This window comes from Drosophila teissieri, chromosome 2R (assembly GCF_016746235.2).
Source record: "Drosophila teissieri strain GT53w chromosome 2R, Prin_Dtei_1.1, whole genome shotgun sequence".
In the NCBI taxonomy this organism is placed as follows: domain Eukaryota; kingdom Metazoa; phylum Arthropoda; class Insecta; order Diptera; family Drosophilidae; genus Drosophila; species Drosophila teissieri.
The window spans coordinates 23,236,702-23,258,198 of NC_053030.1; the positions used below are offsets into that span (position 1 = coordinate 23,236,702).

Here is a 21,497-nt window from a genome sequence, read left to right on the forward strand (position 1 = left end):
GGCTGCTCAGGAGAATACGTTCACACTGACGGGAAACATCGATAGCTGTCGGTTTGACTACGGTAAACTCTGCAAAACGCGAAACAGTCACACTCGACACATCGAAGGTATTTTTGAACAGCCAGAAACAATCACACTCTTGTTTGTTAATAATACTAGCGCACTCGCGGCCCCAAAATAAAAAACGGTTCGATCGCGCGACCATCGACCAGCCAATTTTTTTGCTGCAAAGCCGACGCCGCCCGAAAAAGTGAAAGTATTTGCATGTGAGAGGCGGAAAAGAGTCGCGGAGTGGGTCAGCGAGCAAGAAGAAGAGCCAGCGGCGCAAGAAAAGAGAGGTGGGGGCAGACACAAAAACCGAGAAACAGTGAGGCGAAAATCGGAAAAGTGCAATAACGAGGCCGCGAAATCTCTGCTAAAAGGTCAACCTCGGACTCGCGATAGTTTTAGCCACTAGTTAAGTAGTACAGTACGTCCTGCGTCCGTGCAATTCATACGTTAATACCAATTTATATGTGACCGAAATCTGAGAGTGTTCAGTGTGTGCGCGAGAGAGCGGGACAGCGAGAGCGAGACCAGCATGGGTACGACAAAGGAGCGAAGAGAGCAGAGCGAGGGCGACGCCGCCACCACCCACTCAACAACAACAACAACAGCAGCAACAGTAGCAGGAGGAGTTACTACTACGCCAGCTACAAAAGCAGCAACCACGGCAGCAGATACGAGCACGCCGAATGCCGCCAAAAAGATTCGCCGCACCTTCTCCATGCCACGCAATCCCTTCCGTTGGACGCGCAAGTTCAAAACGGCAGCGGCCGTTACGTCGTTCTCGGGAGCGGAAAAGGATAACGGAAGCGGCAAGGATACCGGGGGCGGGGGCAGGGAGCGGCGTGGCAGCCACACCGCCATCTCGTCCTGCGTGGGCGGGGGGCGTGGCAGGAGCGGGAGCATTGTGTCCCTCAGCAGCTACGAGGCTCCCTTCACTTCGTCCACCAGCAACCACAACAATACGGCCAACAACAACTCCACCACCGCCAGCAATGGAAACAACAACAACACCAACAGCAGTAGCAACAACAACAGCAAGCGGACGCGTGCCCTGCGCCGTTCGTCCTTCAGGAAGTTTCTCAACCGGATCGCCCAGCACCTGAGTTCGACGGTGAATGTCGTGGTAAGCCCGGAAAAGCGTGGAAAGCTATGGCGAATAGCAGATATTTCACAATGTACCTTACGACTTTTTGCTTAGCAAGCAATGCAACTCGATTATATTACTATTACTCATCAAAACATTTCATGTCTTGCTCTTGTGACTTGTAATTGAACGGGTCACTTGTTTACGCAGTGCATTAGTTTACAAATAACATCAAAAATCGAGGGTAACTAACTAGGGTAGCAGAGGGCTAATCACTCTAATCAGTTGTTTCTATCTGGCAATTCACTTCTCAGGGTGTGTACTTCCTTTACCTAAGGCAATAGTCTTTGTAGCTTAATTACATTCAAATGGAATCACATATGTAACATGAACTGTTTATCTGCGATTAATGGGTGCGCATAAACGAAGCTCATATATGTAGTTCCACTTAGTATACCTTTCTTTCTTCGCTTTGTCTGCGGGCTGCTTAGAGCGCATCTCCCAGCTCCGCATCCCCCGCATTCCGCACTTCGTGGTGTGTAGTGCCACAATGCCCCTTATCAGGAGTCCAGCAGCACTTCCATGGAATGCATCTTCGTTTAGTGCGTTATCGGCCGCTTTGTTTTGCTCTCGCTGCTCTTTGTCTTCGCCGGACACATGGCATCTTCTGCATCTACATCTCCATCTGCATGTGGATGGGAGTGCCTCTGATTTGGCACCATTCTGCTGCTGCTGCTGGCTCTGGGTCTTTTGTGCCGCAAGGAGTCACCACCCACCGGGTGGGGAATGGAGAATGGGCACGAATCGCCCCTTGCCACGTTTCTGTTTCGTAGCGCTTCGCTTGCCCAGCTTTTTGTTGTGCTACCCGTGCTGAGTCAGAATTTGCGTGACCGGTGATAAGGGAGCCGAGCCGTGTTGTGTATTGTATATCAGTCCAAAAAGCGGCTTATTGGGACTTTGGCTGGCCGCCACCTCCTCCTCCTCCTCCTCCAGGGAGTTTCGGTATGTTAATCTATATGGTATAGCCGCCGCAGTCTTTGTTCACACATTCCGTTCGACGGATAAAAAGCCTTTGTTTACACAACTATAAATACAGCGGATTCCGCTTTTTTGAAGTGTATCTCAAATGTTCTACGCTCTTCAGCGGCAATTTACGATTACCATACGCGAGGACGGGGCATGGAAATTAATTTTATTTTTAAACAATTGCTGTCTCATTATTATCATAATTTTTGTTGTGCTTCTGGAGTGGCGGGGTTCCGGGGGTCTGTAACTAGGTGTAGGTGGGCGCCTTTTGTTTCGCAGACAGCAATTGTTCAAACAATTTTGTGTAAATGTTGCCAACATTTGTTGCTCCGTTCGGGCTATAATAAACAAACAGGCAAACGCAAACACACACACACACACGCACACGCACACACAGTCCGAAAAACAAGAGTTTTTCAGGTCGTGAGCTGCTGGAGCGAGACAGCACTTAATGACGGACCGGGTGAACCGGGGATCGGGGATCGGGAACTCCGGGCTGCTGGGGCGCACAGCTACCAACTGCCAACCAGTGTGCCACGCTTGCGTCGGAGAAGACAGCTCCACAAAGTGGGGAAAGCGACAACTGAAGCGCTGAAGACAAGTGCACGGCGCAATGACACACTCCGCCCGCCAGTCGCCCCCGATCCCCTCCAGATCCCCTCCAGAAAGCGATAGCGCTGCAACGCGAGGCTGCTGGAATTGAATTTGATCTAATAATACTCACATTGGACGCCCCAGTGTGTGCGTATCAATTTATAAACAGTGCAGCTTAGCGTCTCGAATTTTCTGGCACTTGACACATTCGAGTAATGTAATACGAAAGGAGATGCAATAAACAAATATTTCAAAGCTTACTAAACGTTAAACTTAAAGCCGTAATCTGATTATAGATGGCTATAAATTTCTAGTTTGATTTTATAAAATGGAACGATTCGTCGCCGGAGGCTCTACTGTGACTGTGTGACTGTAAAAGTTTGATTAATTGTAGAGGGCAGACCTTATGGCCGTAGTGCAGCTGACCTTTTCAGCGCTCGGAATTCCAGAACGATAACCGCATACGAAAACAGACTTAATTTCATTCAAAACGAGTCGGCAATGAGTGATCAGTGCGGGTGTTTGCCAGAGTGTTTCGACTCGAGGGGTGGAGCACGTAGAGCTCAATGAAACTACAGTATCTGTAGTTTCTGCCATGAAAGCGCCTCGTGAATCCACATCCACTTCCATCCGACAGATTGCAATGGGAAACTCGACCGATTTGCCTGCTGCAAGCTGCCAGCTTTTACTGTGCCATTATGGCTTTGCAGACTTGGCAAGGTGCAGTTGTAGTTGTCTTGCCCCTGCCTCTTGCCTCTTACCTCTTGGCTTTTGTCTTTTGGCACCTTTCACCAACAAAAGGCACGAAGAGGCCTGATATTCGGATACTCGGTTAACTGAGCAACAAGTACTTATTACTGCCTTGGCTGTGAGTATTTTCTTAATGACATTATGTGGCAATTGAGCATTGTTGAGTTGGCTGTTGTTGGTTGTTGTGCGCTTACCTCATTGTAAACATTGCAAACAACTACTTTGATTTATGATTCATGCCTCTGGCACTCGGCATCTCGTTTCGCGCACTTTGCATTGATTTTATTCAGAAGCTGAGTTTGAATAGCTGCAGGAAAACAACAAAAGCGGCGCAAATGGCGGAAAAGCGAAATGCAAAATGCAAAAAGAAAGAAAAGCAAAATCGCGCTGCGAGAACTGGGAAAACTGGCAAACGGCAGCAATAATATGGCTTATTAAAGATTGCATGCCAAAAATTGCAAATGCCACTGGGCACCGTTGGTGGGTGGGAAGGGAAGGGGAGGGGAGGGCAGGAAGCGGGGTGTAAAAGTCAAAAGTGACACTGTGTGACGATCTCAGCAACAACAACTGCAAAGGCGCCAAAAACAACACGTGAGTTAGACGGCGCACATGCAAGCAAGTACACGCGGAGAAACCAGAGGTGGCAACTGGCATTAGTCACTGCGATATACTTAGGATCTGAGATGTTAGTTTTTGTATCAGGATTCCTTTGAGCAACCTAATTACCTAAACATGAACTACTCTGCCACATGAGTTGCATGTCGTGTGTGTTTCGCTCAGTGCCTGCAACAGTTTTGTACATTTCCGTAGCTTTAGCTTTGCCACCCAAAAGCGCGTCTCATGCTGACGTTGTTGTTGGTGCACTTGTTGATGGCAAGATTAGTTCGTAACGCCAGAGCCCCGACCCCCCCCGCCGCCACCGCCTCTGTTTGCTGATTTTCTATGATATTTCAAGAGCACGAGCGGGGTAGGAGGAAGGGAGAAGGGGCTCGGGGGCTGGGAGGCCTTTCGCGCACTCGTAGTCTTTGTATTTGTATTTGTATTTCGTATTCCGTATTTCCGCCCGCTGGCTCACACGTAACTTTGCTGTTGTACAACTGTGCGAATTATTGTCTATAGTCTACGGTTTGTATGGTTTGTTGTTTGTGCCCGCAGTGCGATTCCTAATGCTGCAGTTGTTGTTGCTGTCGCTGGGGCTGCTCCGCACGTTTTCGGTACCGCTCGGCCCCATTTCTCCCTCTCGTTCACTCGTTCACTCTTTCACTCTGCCGTTCTGGCGTTCTGGCTGAATTCGCTTTCAAGGTAAAATCAATTGAGATCAAACTAATTGAAAAAATGTTTTCGGAATTTTTAGCCTTTGCAGTTATTTTCGTACTTCCATGGCCCGCCACGTTTATTTTCATAAACAATCATTTTAGAATTAATTCCAATTTCGGGGGGTATACATAGTAGTCCACTCTATGTCGCCGGATTATAGCATTATGTGCTCAGCGCTTAGGGTGTCCAAATAGCAGTTACTCTTCTATGTTTGCTTGGTTCCCAGACGGCAGCCAGAAATTATCCACGTCATCCGCAGTTAATTACGCACTGCTCCGCTGGCCCCACCATGATATATGGCTATAAAGTCCCACAAACACCCCAAAAACCATCATCAAGTAGTCCGCTCCACTGGGGCCTCCCATCCGTAGTATTCCATTATGTGTGGTACGTATGTGACAGCAGGTCCGAGTGAAAAGTGCAAATTTATCACTGGTCTGCTCGTCTGCTGTCAAGCGATTTGCCCTTGCCCGAAAAGGTCTCAAAATAAACGTTGAGGTTCCATGAACGGCAGATATCAGTTAAAGTTGACAGAAGTCATAGCGGCAGTCACAACAAACAGTGCCGATCACTAGTGTAAAGCCAGTTGTGAAGCATAATGACGGAGTACATGCTTAGTAAGTGAGCTTAGAGGACCCTTGAATCATTGGATCATTGACGCACTTGAGTTTTTAATTAGCTCAGCTGGTTCTTAATCACTTAATCACTGAGTGATCAGGACACTTCAATAAGTGGAATAAGGAATGTCGCTCATGAAGTATTGACCACTTGGCCATTGCGTAAGTTCAGCTATTAATCAAGTAGAGCCAGTTCACCAATCTAGACCCCCATGAACCAGAAAGAGCTATCCTCATGCCGCGAGCTGTATATGTAGATATGAGCACTCGTTTCTGGGTTCTGATAAGCGGCGTGTTCGCAAGGTGGCCTGATTAGAGCCCCTTTGTAGGCGCAACCTTGACAGAGCCGCGCGTTCTGCTCCACGTAATCGCGCCCCTTCCGAAATGGGCGTGCGAGTACCCCACTTACATAATTAAATATATATTGAGCGGGGGATCTAATTGGTTTACTGGGAGGTGGGAACAGCGAGACTACACCGAGGATTACTTCTGGCGAGACAATGGCCCCATAAAGCCGGAGCAGGTTGTTTGCCAAACGCCTTTTGAAGACCTTATCTGGCAGCTCCGAAATCTCAGTCGCCAAAATGATTTACCCTCCGACGGACAGACGACCGACGGGCCGGAATCAATGATTATGGTGACGTTATGCATTAGTAGTACGCTCTCGGGTGTCACGTGATCGCTGGCGAACGCAAATCGAACCCATCGCTTAGTTCAGAGCTAAAGCTCGGAACGGCCGAGTATCGAATGCGACTTGGCGATTTCTCGATTTGGCGATTAGGCGCTTGACGAATGGGTGGCGATAAGGCGCGGAGATATATGGGGGCAACTGAGCTCTAATAATAGTCTGCTCGAGCGTTCCATTAATAAAATGCCGTCCAACCGGTAGGAGAACTCGGTTCGGTCTCGGATCTACGACCGCTCTCGATCCAACCGAGATTCCATACCGGAATCTCTCCCTCTCTGGTGCCCAGCCCAAAAGGCAATTTCATTCATGCTGTGGCCAAGATCTCGTAGGTAATAACAACCCCGTGGCAGCCACATCAGCAGCAATTATCTTCAATTATTTACAATTATTTAATAAAAACGCAAACGTAACTGCACAACAGATATATCTGCATCTGGAGCGGCATGTTGCTGTTGCTTACGTAAGGGCGAGCAAATACTCGAGTGCAGTGCAATATTTTTAAGTTATCTGGCGCAGTACCGCTCTGCTCCGCTCCGCTCCAGCCCCCTCCCCCCGGCCGCGCACCGCTCCACTGTCTTATCAGAAGAGCTCTGGCCGCATGAGCACACACTTGCTCCGGCGGAATGGAATTTTTGCTGGCTGGAATAAATAAAAAACGGGGAAGAAGCTAAATGAACACGAGACGAGGCCTAATAATTCGATACATCAAGTTAAGCGAAATACGCAAGAGTAAACAAAGCCATGGGATGATGGACTGAGGAGGACACTCGATATATAAAGAAAAACATTTGGGGCCACTTGACTGCTCGACTCATCCGCGGACAAACAAAACGGGAGAAATTTGCTTAAATTTATAAATAATAATGACGATGATGATAAAATTGCCGGCGCAAATTGAGACAAGTGGCCAGTGGCCAGTCGGCCAGTGGCTACTTTTATTCTATGCCTCCGCGTTTCTGGCTCAATTAACCAGCTACAAAAGTACAAATGGAAGCCGGGCGAACGCGGCGTATGCGCAACATCTCGGAGTCTGCTGCTTTGGCTCCAGCTGTGTGAGAAATGACCACCGCGATTAGGTCAGCAGACTCGCATGCGAAACGGGAACAGCAACGGGAAGATTTATGTATATATAGACAAGCTCTGGACATGCGTTTGGGGCAGAAATTCAAGTCAATTTATTCATTGAGACGCTGCTCCAGCCGCGAAATCATAGACCCCGTTTTAGGCGATGGCTTTGGCTCAGTTTACATCACTGCCGGCCATTTCAACTGGGTTTCGGGCTGGGTCTAATGAGCTGAGCTGCTTAAGCTCGGAACCCTTTCAGCTCAGCGCCACGCCTCTAATTATTAAGAAAATCCGCTTAGTGTCGGGCAATCGCAGGCTAAAAACCTGGTGCTCCGGGGTTTAGTCTTTAAGCTCCAGGCACTGGGAGGGGTGGCACTTAAATTTGGCCCCAGTTCGTGCCCTTTGCAGGGCATCTTTCCTTTGTCCGGCCAGCACTCGAGCAGCCACTTGGCCGCCATTCAACATTCAACGTGGCCACTGTCACTGCCCGCCCGCTCAACTTCCCCACAGATCACCATACAAATGGCATTTGTTCGATGCAGTCAACGTCAGTTCAATGTCAAATTGCCAACAAAAGCAACAATTATTCAAAGCCAACGATGGGGGGCCAGTCAGTGGTGTCACTAAGCTTAAGCGAATGAGACAACGAAATCCGGGCTAATGTCTTGAGAACTCGGGAACTTGGGAACTTGGGAACTTAGGAGCTGGGGAACTTTTCGGAAAGCGTGACGCGAGTAAATATATGTGCTAACTGTCGACCAAGCTAACCAATCTCCTCATTTCTCCCCTGGAAATGCCGCGTCTGCAGTCGGAGGAGCAGCACTCGCCTGCGAATCGCATCGCCTTCATTGAAATTGTGCCATTCTACACCGGATGCTGGCGCAGAAAAGAGGTACCAACGTAATCAGTAATCGGTGGGCTGCAGTCCAAAGCATGGCACAGCCCGCTGGTAATGTCATGATCACCATCCCTACATCCATGCCCATCCCACACAGAGATTTATTTCCTTTTGGCCAATTTACCACTGGCCGCCTATTTCTTTGCCTCTTAGGTTTGCGTGGGTTTCGCTTTCAGAAACGGGTTTTTGTTTTCGATTTGCGCTTATTTTGGTCGGTCGCTGTTTTGCCCACTTTTTGTTGACTCTATTGAATCCATTATTCGCTGGCTTTTGTTTGATATTTTCGTACAACACATTTTCGGGTATATTTTTTCTGGCATCGCACGATGACGTTACCAGAGTCTTACTCATCTTTTGTCCGTCTGCCTGCCTTCGTCACCGAGTCTTGCATTGCGCTGGGAAATAGCGGAATTGGGAGACCCACTTAGCATTGACCTCCGGCAGCCAACTGACCTCCAACTGCACACTCAGTTCCCAGTGCGGCTGCCAATTTCATAATCCACCAAATTTCATTGCTGAACGCAACCGACGCTGTTAAAGGCACTCGGCCACGTCGAAACAGACTCAATCCCAGCCACATATTCCATTAGTTTTCGTTGCGTTTCCATGGCTGGTTTGTAATATCGTACATCCTAAACCTTTGAGAGAAGTAGCTCCAGTTGCACAAAGGGTAAATGCTAGAGATCATTCAGCGAAAGACTGTTCGGTCTATTGTTCGGTTTGATAAAGATTCTCGTTTGATTTATGCTTTACGGAATTTTTTGCAGCTGTAGAGATCTAGACATCAGACACACCTCCCTCATCGCATGGAAGTAATTTCGATTTCTTTTTTGATTAGCACCGAAATTTTCCACACCATTGAGCCCAATCACTCGCCCTCCCTAAATATGCACTTCTAATTGGTTCATTAAATATTTGCATAGCAGTAAAGCTGATTCGCGGAAGCTTTAACATATCTGATTATCGAAATTATCTACCCATAGCTGATGTAGAGTAGAGTATTTACCTACAAGCCTTTCTTTTTCGCCTTGTTTTCTAAATATTTCTTCATTTACCGCAAATTGATGGCTGCTCGCAGCGCTAAACAATTTTTAATTGGCGACGAAATTGAAACCCAATCAGCCAACGCCAATTGCCCCAGTCTACTCCACTGCACTCCAGTGTGATCTAGTAACGAGATCCTTCACCAGTCGGTACAATTGGTACTCCGCAGCGACTAACACAGCTCTCCCCTTTTCCCTCCCCAGGCGAACAAACATGGACAGCCATCGGGCCCGGCAGCTTCGGCGGGCGGCGGCGGAGGAGGAGGAGGAGGAGGACCAGGCGGCGGCGAGCGAGTGCCCCCCATCGGAGGCTATCAGTGGCCGGCGGATCAGACCCCAGGTGTAATGGGACTGAAGAACCACGGGAACACTTGCTTTATGAACGCGGTGCTGCAGTGCCTCAGTCACACAGACATCCTGGCCGAGTACTTTGTCTTGGATCAGTACAAGGTAAATATATTTCGTAGATAACTCCATAACACCATATAATCCTCAACCTTTCCTCACAGGCTGACCTCAAGCGGCGCAACAAGATCAACTCGCGAAAGTTCGGCACCAAGGGAGAGCTCACCGAGCAGCTGGCCAACGTGCTGAAGGCGCTGTGGACCTGCAAGAACGAGAGTGACCACAGCACCAGCTTTAAGGCAGTGGTAGATCGGTACGGAACGCAGTTCCGCAGCTCGACGCAACACGATGCCCAGGAGTTTCTCTTTTGGTTGCTCGACAAGGTGCACGAGGACCTCAACACCGCCAGCAAGCGGCGTTACAAAAGCCTCAAGGTAGGCGAAATTCCAGTTGGCGGCAACCGCATTTTCGGATAAAGCAACTAACTCTTATTTCATAATCCATTGCAGAACTCGTACGGCCGTTCGGATGAGGTGATCGCCGCCGAGACGCTGGCCAACCACATCCGGTGCAACAACAGCTTCGTCCAGGCCGTGTTCCAGGCCCAGTTCCGCTCATCGCTTACCTGCCCGCGCTGCGAGAAGCAGTCAAACACCTTCGACCCCTTCCACTGCATCTCCGTGCAGCTGCCGCAGCTCACCCAGCAGACGATATTCGTCACGGTGGTCTACATGAAGCAGCTCCCACGTCAGGTGAGGATGGGCTTGCGAGTCCCAGCCGGATCCCCGATAGTAGCGCTACGCGAGCAGCTTCAGGCAGACACGGGCATCGAGGGATCGCGAATGGTCCTGGTTGACTTAAACGCCGAGGGATTCACGCGCGTTTTTTACGACACACAGCCCGTGGAGACGCTATCTAGCATTGAAACCATTTACTGCATCGAGGTGCCGGAGGCAACTCCTGTTCCCAAGGCTGCTACTCCTCCAGAGACGGGGGATAAGGCTGCTCCAACAGCAGTGGCTCCTGCTCCTGCTGCAGCTCAATCGCAGGCGGACCTGTTGCTCCTAGTGGCCAACGTATACCGAGCGAAGGATGGCGCCGACATAAGCCGCTTTGGAGCCCCCTTCAGCATGAAGGCACCTCGTGACTGCTCATACCAGGATCTGCAAAAACGAATGCTCCGCGAAATGGCGCCCCTGCTCAAGCCAGAGGTGTTCTCCTATGCCACGCCACTTAACGAGATGTTCCGCATTCGGCTGCAAGATCCCTCCGCAGATCCTGATACCTATCTGGAGCAGGTGGAGCACCCGCTGCTTACCGAGATGATCGACATGGCGCTTTCCGTGCTGTCCTCCGAGGCAGGACCCCAGCACATAAAGCTTCTTCTCGAGTGGAGTTCGCCCGAGGCACACTTTATCAGTAAACAGCAGGACACGGAAGAAGCCGTCGTGGAACACGAAAGCGTTGCGCGTCTCAGTGCCAGCAAACCGAGCGACACAGCCTCGCTGACTTTGGAGCAGTGCCTGGAGCACTACACCAAGGCAGAGACCCTGAGTGCCGAGGATGCCTGGCGCTGTCCACACTGCCAGCAATACCTTCCCGTAGTGAAGACGCTGGGTCTGTGGTCGCTTCCCGACATCCTGGTGGTGCACTTCAAGCGTTTCCGGCAACATCAGTCTAAGGGTCCTCAAGCGGCAAAGCTGACAACAATGGTCAAATTTCCACTGACCGCCTTCGACATGTCACCGCACTTGGCACGTGGCGTGCATGAAAGCGCGAGCAGCTCGTTGGGTATGGGAACGGGACTAGGACTTGGACTTGGTCTGGGCTCGAATCCCTGGAAGAAGGCTCGTTCCGGTGACTCGCGCTCCTCCACACTTAACTCGCGCAGCGACGCAAAGGACACGCGGTACGACCTCTACGCCGTGTGCTACCATCAAGGCGATACTTTGGAAACGGGCCATTATACGGCCGCCTGCAAGAATCCGTACGACCGCCAGTGGTATAAGTTCGACGACCAGCGAGTGAGCAAGGTCCCGGAGGACGACATTGAGCAGGACATCATCAATAACGAGGCCTACATGCTCTTCTACCAGCGACGCAGTGTAGATGCAGGCGAGTGTTCTGGTTCCAGTTCGAACTCCGGAGATCACTGGGTATCGCGAATTGCCCCAGCCCCATCATCGTCCGCATCATCGACGTCAGGAAAGGAGAAGGAGCCGCTCAAGTTGGAGGAAACCACCGAAACTCCTGCGGCAGCAGTAGCGGAGAAGGCCCAGTCCAAGCCGGTGGACATACCCATAATTTGCCAAGAGAAGGCGAAAGGTAAATTTTACCGAAAATATATTAGGATATATTTTAATCTTGAACTTCGCTCTTATTTCAGTTACTGAAGAATGCCCAGACGCTGTTGAAGAAAAGACATCGGTTCCATGTGATCTACGTATTGAGGAACTGGCATATGCCGATGCAGATGTAGACACCAGTTTAAGTGAGACCAGCAAGGCGGAGGCAAATCCAGCAGCTAAGGATGAACCAAGTAAGGTGGAGGTGGAGGTAGAGGTAGAGGAAGCCACGCCTATATTTGCCATGGATGAAGATTGCCCCGAGCCTGGACAGGAGAAAAAGGAGGAGTCCGTTAAGAAGGAAGACGAACTCTCCGAAGTCCCAGATGTGAGCGAACCAACCGTCGAGCCCAAGACCAATGGCCATGTGAGCTCTTCGTCCAGCTCTTCCTCCTCGGAAAGCTCGCTCTCTTCACGCTCCTCGCCGCGATCATTGAGTACTTCAGTGACCGCGGCATCTACTCTGCAAAGCAAGTTCAACGGCCACATGAACGCCGCACCAGCTCTTTTCAATGGAAATGGAAATACGTCGCAGCTGTCGTCCAGCTTGCAATTATCGCGACATGTGCTACACAACCATCAATGGCACGGATCTAGGAGCAGCGTGTCAGCCGTAGAGAATGCCACGCACCATCAACAGCAGCAGGCGGCGGCCAGTCTGAGCCTTCGGCATTCGTTTTCCACAAGTTCAAATTACACGGAGACACTATCATCCTTGCTACGCAAGTCGGCAAACACATGCAGCAAGGACACGCTGCTGTTTATCGACCAACAGAGTCACCATCATACAGCCGGACTGATCGAAGATGACGATGATTCGTACATGGGCAGGTCCCTTTGGGTACGTCGATATAGTTGTATGATACACAAAAACATTCTTACTAAACTTAAACATCCTGTTACAGATATCGCCCGTGACGCCACACAAACTCATCACTGTTTCGCCCAAGAATTAGATGCGATATTATGATCCATTCGGATTGTTGACATAAAGAGAAATGAAACCCGAAAATGAAAGCGAAGACGAAACAAGAATATACAAAAACGCACTATAGCCATAAGCCTAAGGTTTACTTTATATGATATTTCTTAACCGGAGCTCCCGAGCGATAAGCAAAACGCATTATGAAGATGTTATACAACTTTGTTTACTTTAAGATACGTACTCATATATACGATACTTGCAATACTGCATAACGTTTGAAAGTTTAATGAAACTTGAATAGAATCTATAAGCATTAGACTATTTATTCGACAGCAATTCAAAGCCAATGACGAGGATTAGTTTTCTTTACATTTTACTGAATCGACGAAGATTTTTTTAACCTAACGACTACCGATATTAATTTAGCCACACAATGAAGTACAATTTGATTTGATTTAGTTCTCCGTAAAACCTATTAACCTTCTTGTATAGTTCCCTAACGATTTTTACGTAACGATGAAGTGCTTGGCATGCCTAAGTTTAGCTTTTTGTACATGAAACCAAGTTTCAGACTAAATTTATGCGCATAGATCTAAATATAAGGACACGTATTCTCTATAATTACAATTACTTTGAATTCTACATTAATCTATCTGATTGTAACTTTTCCACAACCATAAAATTCTGGCACAACTGCATATGATTCTTTCGATACGTTGTCGGGCTGCGTTTTGTGAATCGTTTATAATGCGGATCTATATACGAACATATATATTACTTTATAAATAATGTATTCTATATGTAGACGAAAGCATTACACCAAAACATTATATTGATAAAAAATGTTTAAGGACTCTACCACATTGTTTTCTGGAGAGGAAGAACTTTATTACGGTGTAAAATGTTCATTGTATTCATAAATAAACGTGAAGTTGTTGAATATGAAGTACGAGTTGGAAGTGAACTAATAAAAACGTAAAAAACACTTGGCTGTGGCTAGGAAGGGTTCATCACTGACGAAAAAAACCAGATTTCAGTCGACAGCCTTTTTACATCGTATTCAGCCGGAAAGTATACTTCTGTTATGGACTTCGTACTTGGCTCTCTCAGAATATGCAAAACTCAGAGTAAAGCTTTCTTTCTTTCCACTTTCTCATGCTCTGGCTAGTTTACCGGGCTTAAAAGCAGCCAGAGGTTCAACGTCTGCAGCGCCTTGGCCAAAGACTCAGTTCAGTTGCTGCACTTGACGCGTCTGGTTCTGCCTTCCACCACTGCGGATTAAATCGAGCCTTAAGAAGAAGAAGGCCAAGTCCAAGAACCTTCTACAAGAAGCAAACGAGCGGAGATGGATTATCGTCTAGTGCTGGTATGTCATCATTACGGGTGTGCTAACTGCCAAGTTTTTCTATGGCCCGCTGGTCAAGTTCGTTGCCCAAGTCTTTTGTTTTGCAATGCGTTAACATTGGCGAGCTAACCGCTCACGTTTACTGTTACCCAGGCGGTTCACTGGGAACCGCCCGATTCTGGAGCATGCTAATGAATTAAGCTAACTGCGGAGCAGCGTTCGTTCCGATCTGTTCTGCCCCTTCTTCTAGTTCGGTCTTCAAGTTCTAACTACTGGCTTTTGGCCGGGTGCCGAGCAACTTTCCCGTTAGGCGTGTGGCACGCATATTGGGAACAGACCGCCAACAAGTTCTCCCCTGACCAGATCACATCAGCCTGTCTTGGCCCCGAAAGGCGGTCGGGTCGGGTCTCCAATCTGCAATTGAGCCACCAATATTTACCTATGCAAATTGGGTTCTTTTCATTCGGGGAGCTCTCTCGCAGGGCAAACAAGTTTCTGGCTCATTAGAAGGGAAAAAACAAAAGAACGAGCTTAGCGGCTGACCCGATTTCGTATTCCCTGACGCCGCATTCAAATTGCGCTGTGAACCGTGTCACAAAGAGAGAAATTCCACAGCTTCTTGGCACTGCAGCCGCCCACCAAGCTGAACCACTTGACCTGGATAACTCGGGTCTGTCCGGGGAACTTTTGGTTTCATTGAGATGCCACTGCCCAGAATTTCAGGGAAAGTTCCCTCGAACCATTAATGGTCAAGTGAGCACAGCGAAGAAATGCTGAAGTCGCGTCTGGACCGCAATTGCTGCCTCGGTTTGTTTATCTTCACAGAAACAGAAACTTTCGCGCTTTCGCCAAACAACAAAACAACGAAAAGTGTATGTATGGCCGTGTAAAAGATCTCGCTTCTTTTTCCGGACAATATTGGGCCATTCACCGACTCTTCGGCGCAATTAACTTGACTCCAGACGGCTACGGCCCCTGATTCCACCTCCACTGTGACCGTCTTTGTTTTGACTCTTTGTAGAAAATTCTTAGCTTTCTGCTGCTGGCCCACTTTGGTTTCTCCCAGCCGCAGCAGCAGTCGCCATCGGACTACGGCGAGGAGCAGCCTCCGGAGGGCTACTACGCTTTCGTCGAGTCCCCGAATGCGGTGCCTCCCAAAGTCAGGCCGCCGCCCTACACCTTTGTGAATGCGGAGTGCAAGGATGTGGCCGCCGGCAAGAAGTCTGCCGTGTCCGTTCACAACATTTGCGGAGATCTGAACAAGGGTCAGATACCCAAGAATCCGCTGGGACAAAATGTATTGGGGGAGCCCTATCCCTTGTAGGTGAAAATACTTGCGTAACTTGTTTCAGACATCTCTAACCAAAGCCTCCTCCCCAGCGAACTTATTCGCAACCAAACGCTCAAGTTCCTTTCGAAAACGCTGCCCGTTCTGAAGGCCGACGATACCCTCCCCAAGGTCACCCAGATCATTCGAGATGAACCCGTGGAACAGCTGGACAGCAACAACATCGACAGGCCCTATCCCGCAGGAGGCTCCACTCGCGTCCGCCGCAGCCTGCCGGAGGGCGTGGAGTCCAACGAGTACAGCTACTTCGATCCCGCCCTGGACGAGGAGGAGCAGCACAAGCAAAGGGATCGGAACAGCCAGCAGAGGAGGGCCGCCGAGGAGAGGAAGCCACGAAAGTTCTGCGATGGCGGTGGAGTGTAAGTCTTAAACATGGAAACTTGACATGGGAAGTCAAGTTATTCCAATCCTAACTGATGAGTTATGGAGTTAGCTTCATATACGAACTGCCAGAGAGCTAGAGCGTCTTAATTTAGGCAAGGGGAAAGGCGCCACATTTGAAGCTAAAGAGGTCACCACTTAATAATCATGAGTCATCTTTAAAAAATTATAGATTCCAAGAATTATTAAGGCAAAAAACAGAAATGAGGTGGCCATTTCACTTTCCACATCTTAATGTATAGACAAACAACTAAAGAAGCTCAACATTTGAATCGAAATACATAGATAGAATTAGGATCTACATTTTTATCATAAAACTTTTAGCAGGTCAATTAATGAAACATTTTTAACTCCACCCGCAGATTTTGCACCTTATACAGGGCCATTCAGGGAGACACCGGCGGAGCAGCCCCTTCCACGCCCACTGCGGAACGGCGCGAGGAAGTGGGTCCCATTCGGTACGAGGGTCCACCCACTCCCTGTCCCGCCAAGGTGGAGTACGCTACTCCCGTCTTCGCTAAGAACTACCAAGGCGCCTGGCGTTATGTGGTCCAGATTCCCTACGAGGGCTACTTCACCCAGACGGTGGAAGTGACGCGCTGCATCCAGGCACGCTGCCACTACCTGGACGGCGGTTGCCTGTCGTCACCACGCTGGGTAAGCCTGTTGGTCGCGGAGATCTTCTACCCCAATGCGGAGGACACGGTGCCCACCAGCTCGACCACCACTCAGGCCCCCTCGGTGCAGGACTTCCAGGCCTACCAGCAGTACCTGCAGAAGAGGGCCGGCGTGGCCACCGCCTCCGACGGAACCTCGTCTGCAGCAGCAAGTTCCGCCGCGCAGGCGGATGCCCACTGCGATGGACACGATGAACTGGGCTGCTTCCAGGTGCGTCTGTACTACGACTGGTTCCTCATCCCCGGCTCCTGCAAGTGCTGGCGCCCGGACTACTTCGCCAAGTATGTGCGCCGGAAGTCGGTGGCCGACTTGTGAACACTTCCTGGCAGGATTTTCCAAGGAGATCCTTAGAATAAGATTAAGTGCTAGCCTTTAGAGGAACAAAACTTTGAGGTGAAAGGCTCATTCTAGTAATCCAACCGGGTGCCCCATACAGCCCTATACGGATCACGAAGAGTTTGCAGTTCGTGCATCTAGCAGATAAAATTTTAACCTAGGCGGTTAGCTCCCTCTTTCGACTGATTAAGCCAAGCGCATTGCATTTCTACTAATAAATACGTCTCTACCCAAATCTTAAGAGAGCCTCTCTATTCGGAACTTCACTGGGACTTCAATGTGGTTTTGGCCTAGGCTGTGTGTGTGTTAGCCTCCTGGCACTCTCTCACGTGCGCCTGTGTTGGAAGATCCACCGAAAAGCCACAGAAACCAGTCGCGCAAGTTGCGCATGCGTGCGAGACTCGGGCCCAAAACCTCGGCCGCTGATCTAGTGTGCAGTCAATATAACCAGTTGGTTGGGTTTGGGTGTTTTGGTCGGGGATCCAAGCCATCGAGCTGCATTACATACACAGCATAGCTGCAGAGTTTGCGCAGAAGCCTTGACGAACGGCCTCAAAAGGCTGCCAAACGAGCCGCGGACTCGGATTTCAGGAGCCAATTTTCCGCATAGCTTGGGTAAGTCAGCCAATTGGAGGGCCGTCTTTTTGTTTATAAACAAAAGAATAAGCCTACATTTGCGAAGATAAGCACTTTTCAACAAATAAAGTAATAAACAAATAACAGTTAAGACAGAACAAGAAACTAACGAAATCTTTGGATTGTAGAGCCCTATTATATGCAGAAATTTAATAATAGAGCAATTAAGGAAATATAATTGTACACTTAAAATCAAATAAAATTGGAGAGCTTCATTTGAAATCAAGTAATTTGGTGTTTCAACTTGACGATGTTGATAATATGAATTTGTTTAAACTGCTAGTAAACAAGTAAGAAATATCATAACCCAGAGATTCAGTCCCAAGGCAGCGTGCCAAATTCACACACATTCCATTTGGACTTACCCATGCAAATGAGCTCCTATGAATATTCAGTTATGCATTGGTGCCGAGCGTGGGACGACGCGATCCATAATCTCATCCCACTTTCCATTTTGCGCCATCCGCAGACGAAGATGCTCCGCCAGAACAAGAACACCAGTACCAGTCTGCTGAACCTAAGCATCGGCGATGGAGGAGGCAGCCATCCACAGGGGCAGTCGCAGTTTTTGGAGCTGGATACGCTGCCGAAGCAGTTTGTCCTGTCCATGAAGAAGCTCTTCGACATCCTAGATGACAAGCAGACCGGATATGTGCGCTTCACGGACATCGAGAAGGGCTGGCAGGATGATGGCTCCAAGGGACTGCCCCGTGGGGTCCTGGACTCACTGCGTCGGGTCACTCCCAGCAGCGGACTGCTCTCATTCGAGCGCTTCTGCGCCGGCCTCAAGCTGTGCCTGCTCCGCAATCAGCAAAACGCCGTGGAAGACCTGAAGTTGCGGCCTCGTTCCCACGGAACTCTTGCCTCCGAGATGGACTTCAATTCTCCTGCTCCGCCGCCAAAGCCGCCACGACAGGTGCCCAAGTCGCCTGCTCTGGGTAAAGCCGACATCCGCCATGCCCTCCAAAACTGGCAACTGAACCTGATGGCGGAAGCCGGAAAGCCAACACCGACGCAGGCGAGGGAACAATTCGAGCATCGTGGCTCGGCAGATGGGGGCTCCTCCTCAACCTCCGCCTCGGCCACCGACTGGAGCCTGGCTCTTCCGGCTGTGCCCAAGAAGACCAGCAGCAAGCGCAGGGAGTCACGGAGGCACACTCTGCAACACGGCATCGACTACAACATGCTAAAAAGATTGAAGCAGTTGGAGGAGCAGCGGGAGTTGCTTCTCTTCGGACTCGATGGCGTGGAGAAGGCGCGCGATTGGTATATGATGCAGGTACTCAATGTACAGGAGCAGATTAAGTATTTCGGCCGTTTAGGAACCAGATTTGTGAGTGCTCCCCACGCTAGCTTGTGATCAATAGTTACCCCTTTGATAACTTGATGATTTTCCCACAGGAACAGTGGTCTGAACTGCAGCAGGAGAGGCTCAACTTCCAGCGCGCCCGCGTTCTTGAGGCCAATCGCAGCCTCCAGATCCTGGCCGACACCTGGGAGCACGGCGGCTACCCACTGCACATCAATTTGGCTCTGCCGACACCCACCGTCCCAAAACCGAGGCAGATGTCCGATCTGCTCAGTCGGGTGCGCGACAAGCCGCCGCTCCTGTCGGACTTGTACGAGCCGCAGCACTCACACTCCCATCCGCAGTTCCTGCGTGCCATGCCCAACTTCGTGCTCAGCCAGCCCTCGCCGGTCAGCCAATCCTCGGCCGGGCTAGGAGACGCCGACGTCGTCTACTGAGGAATCACTGCTGCAGCGTACATTGTAAATAGTGTATTATTAAACAACTTGAAAGATTTAAAGCTAGACGGGATTGGGGTAGCGGCGCATGTACTTGTTAAGCTGCTTGTAGTTCAGGTTGCTACCAGGCTGGACAATACCCTGGTTCACAGTCTTCTTGGCCTCGAACTTCCGGTCCATGTAGCACTTGTAGCAGTTCTGGAACTGGCTGATCTCCTTGTGACAGTACTTTTCCACGAACTCGTTGTCCTTCAAGCAGGCAAACAACACGCCCATCTCCTGGAGGCAGGCCACATCGGATCCGGAGTCCGCCTTCCCGCTCACGGTGTTTTTCAACCGCAGCGGCAGAATCTCCTGGAAGGGCACTTCCTTCTCGTTCTGTGGCGCTCGGCCGCGCGCGGCAAACAGGGCTCCGGGTACGCGCATCTGAAACCCTTGGGATCAGTAACTCCAGGCATTTCAGTCAATAAATACGATTTTACCCACCTCGTAATTTCCAACGTCTTCTGGCCAAACCGAACAGCTGCTTCAGATTACGTCACGAACTGGTTCACGCTTCTTGCGGTGATTGCCAGTCCGTCTCCAGCCCTGGAATTTCGTTGAAAACAGACATACGGTCACACTCAGAGTCTCCGTGGAACAAAAGGTAAATAATCAACCTGCGGGCACGCCAGGGGATTCTTCACGGATCACCGAACACCACGCGCCCATGGAAGCCGCCGAGCAGCGCGACCAGGCGGCGGCACCAGCCGCCCTTTGCGGCCCTTCACGAGCAGTCTACGCAGCCGGGAGAGCAGCCGAGCAGGAAGATCCAGACGTGGAGCAGGACCGGGGCCAGGAATCGGCCATTGGGCCGTGGGAGTGCGCTCCCACCCAGAGCAGCCGCAAGCGGCAGCTGAGTCGCTTCCATCCATACCACGGATCCAACATCCAGCTGGGCGACGACGCCACAGTGGCCTACCGGAGAGCAAGTTTTGCCGACGCCCTCACATTCTCGGAGCGCCCGCTGGCCCCTGGTGACATCTTCTTGGTGGAGATCGAGAAGATTGAGCGCGGCTGGTCGGGCCACATGCGACTTGGTCTCACCGAACTGGCGCCCAATGTGATTCGCACCAGCAGCGAGGGACTACCCCATTTCGCACTTCCCGACCTGGCCAACCTAGGCAACAGCTGGATCTACCCAATCTCCAAGTTCGAAATGAACCAGCGGCAGGAGGCAAACGACATCATCGAGCCCGAGACGGACGACGCGCCACACAGTATGTACAGCCTTCGCTACCATGCGTCCTTGTCTATAACCAGTCTTTGGCAGGAAACCTCCTTGGCGACGCTACGCACGTGAGAACGCCTCGCGGCCTGCTACCAAAGAGACTCCTACGTCCGGCGATGGGCAACGGCAATGACTCAGACATCCTGCTCACGGACAAAGGCTCCCGCATCGGCATCATCTACGTGCCCACTGTGCAAAGCGACTCGAAGGGCGAGCTGCACTTCATCATCAATGGGGTGGACCGTGGCCCCGTTTCCCGAGACATTCCGCTCAATAGAGCGCCTCTGTTCGTGGTGATCGATGTGTATGGCACCACCAAGCAGATTCGAATTATCCAGCTAGAGGGCAGTAAGTGGAACAGAACCGGGTGATCATCTCCGTCTTGTTTATTAATCCTTGCTTCTTGCAGTATTGTCCCTGCAGAGCGCTTGTCGGAACGTGATCCTGGAGAACTTTGCGGAGGACGCGATCAGCGAGCTGCCGCTACCGGAGAGCATCAAACGATTCCTGCTGCGCCGTGACTAGGGCTCTGGACCATGAGCTATATGCAATAGGGCCCAGTGTGTATGAATGAGAAATGCGTGTGTGAGGGAGTGTGCATGAGCCTGGGTCGTGATAGTCTGTTTACCCATATATATATATTTTATACGCCTGCAGCTCTAGTGAAGTGCCCGTTCATTGACGCCCGACTCCGGACCCAACAGATCTACGGAATTGGCCGATCTCCGCTAGACGGCGCTTATATTTGTAATTTCTGTAGATATATTTTTTACTTTGGTTCTAGTTACCAATACACTCTTTACCTGGACGACCCTATGTTGTAGAGCATAATCCTCGCCAGCGTTTGTGTATGTGTGGATCGCCCAACAGCAGCGGAGGTCCTCTGGGCGCCCTGTCTTTTAGCGTTTCGGTCCCCAAGGCGATTCCCGTTTCCATTACCGCCTAAGCGTATTGTTGCTATATGTAAGTTAAGTCCACTTAATAAAGGATCGATCAAAGTCGCTGTAATTGC

At 50.1% G+C, this 21,497-nt stretch overlaps 5 protein-coding genes across 7 annotated transcripts; 4 read left to right on the forward strand and 1 right to left on the reverse strand.

The window, feature by feature from the left end:
• The first annotated feature begins 106 nt into the window (after positions 1–106).
• LOC122612341 (ubiquitin carboxyl-terminal hydrolase 31) lies at positions 107–13,673 on the forward strand. 2 transcript variants are annotated; one of them, XM_043785888.1, is made up of 6 exons: positions 107–1,171; positions 9,335–9,580; positions 9,640–9,909; positions 9,985–11,800; positions 11,862–12,661; positions 12,726–13,673. In XM_043785888.1, exons 1-6 carry the CDS (start codon positions 581–583, stop codon positions 12,774–12,776), a joined length of 3,774 nt encoding a protein of 1,257 aa, XP_043641823.1. In that variant the 5' UTR covers positions 107–580; the 3' UTR covers positions 12,777–13,673. The 2 variants fall into 2 exon arrangements, with proteins under 2 accessions (XP_043641823.1, XP_043641824.1); XM_043785889.1 differs by lacking the exon at positions 107–1,171 and adding an exon at positions 7,968–8,081 and having other exon boundaries at positions 12,726–13,672.
• Positions 13,674–14,090: 417 nt separating this feature from the next.
• On the forward strand, positions 14,091–16,812 carry LOC122614611. The gene is made up of 4 exons (XM_043789219.1): positions 14,091–14,111; positions 15,112–15,410; positions 15,471–15,797; positions 16,182–16,812. Exons 1-4 carry the CDS (start codon positions 14,091–14,093, stop codon positions 16,810–16,812), a joined length of 1,278 nt encoding a protein of 425 aa, XP_043645154.1.
• Positions 16,813–17,944: 1,132 nt separating this feature from the next.
• LOC122614811 (suppressor APC domain-containing protein 2) lies at positions 17,945–19,215 on the forward strand. The gene is made up of 2 exons (XM_043789468.1): positions 17,945–18,802; positions 18,871–19,215. Exons 1-2 carry the CDS (start codon positions 17,945–17,947, stop codon positions 19,213–19,215), a joined length of 1,203 nt encoding a protein of 400 aa, XP_043645403.1.
• An 18-nt stretch (positions 19,216–19,233) lies between these two features.
• Positions 19,234–19,806, reverse strand: LOC122614953. Of its 2 annotated transcripts, none has more exons than XM_043789736.1 (2): positions 19,702–19,806; positions 19,234–19,641 (listed from the first exon to the last, which is right to left on the reverse strand). In XM_043789736.1, the coding sequence occupies exon 2, from the start codon at positions 19,639–19,641 to the stop codon at positions 19,279–19,281; it is 363 nt and encodes a 120-aa protein (XP_043645671.1). In that variant the 5' UTR covers positions 19,702–19,806; the 3' UTR covers positions 19,234–19,278. The 2 variants fall into 2 exon arrangements, with proteins under 2 accessions (XP_043645671.1, XP_043645672.1); XM_043789737.1 differs by having other exon boundaries at positions 19,234–19,649; positions 19,702–19,780.
• Positions 19,807–19,918: 112 nt separating this feature from the next.
• LOC122614951 (neuralized-like protein 2) lies at positions 19,919–21,442 on the forward strand. The gene is made up of 3 exons (XM_043789734.1): positions 19,919–20,474; positions 20,528–20,833; positions 20,895–21,442. The coding sequence occupies exons 1-3, from the start codon at positions 19,925–19,927 to the stop codon at positions 21,008–21,010; spliced, it is 972 nt and encodes a 323-aa protein (XP_043645669.1). The 5' UTR covers positions 19,919–19,924; the 3' UTR covers positions 21,011–21,442.
• The last annotated feature ends 55 nt before the right edge of the window (positions 21,443–21,497 follow it).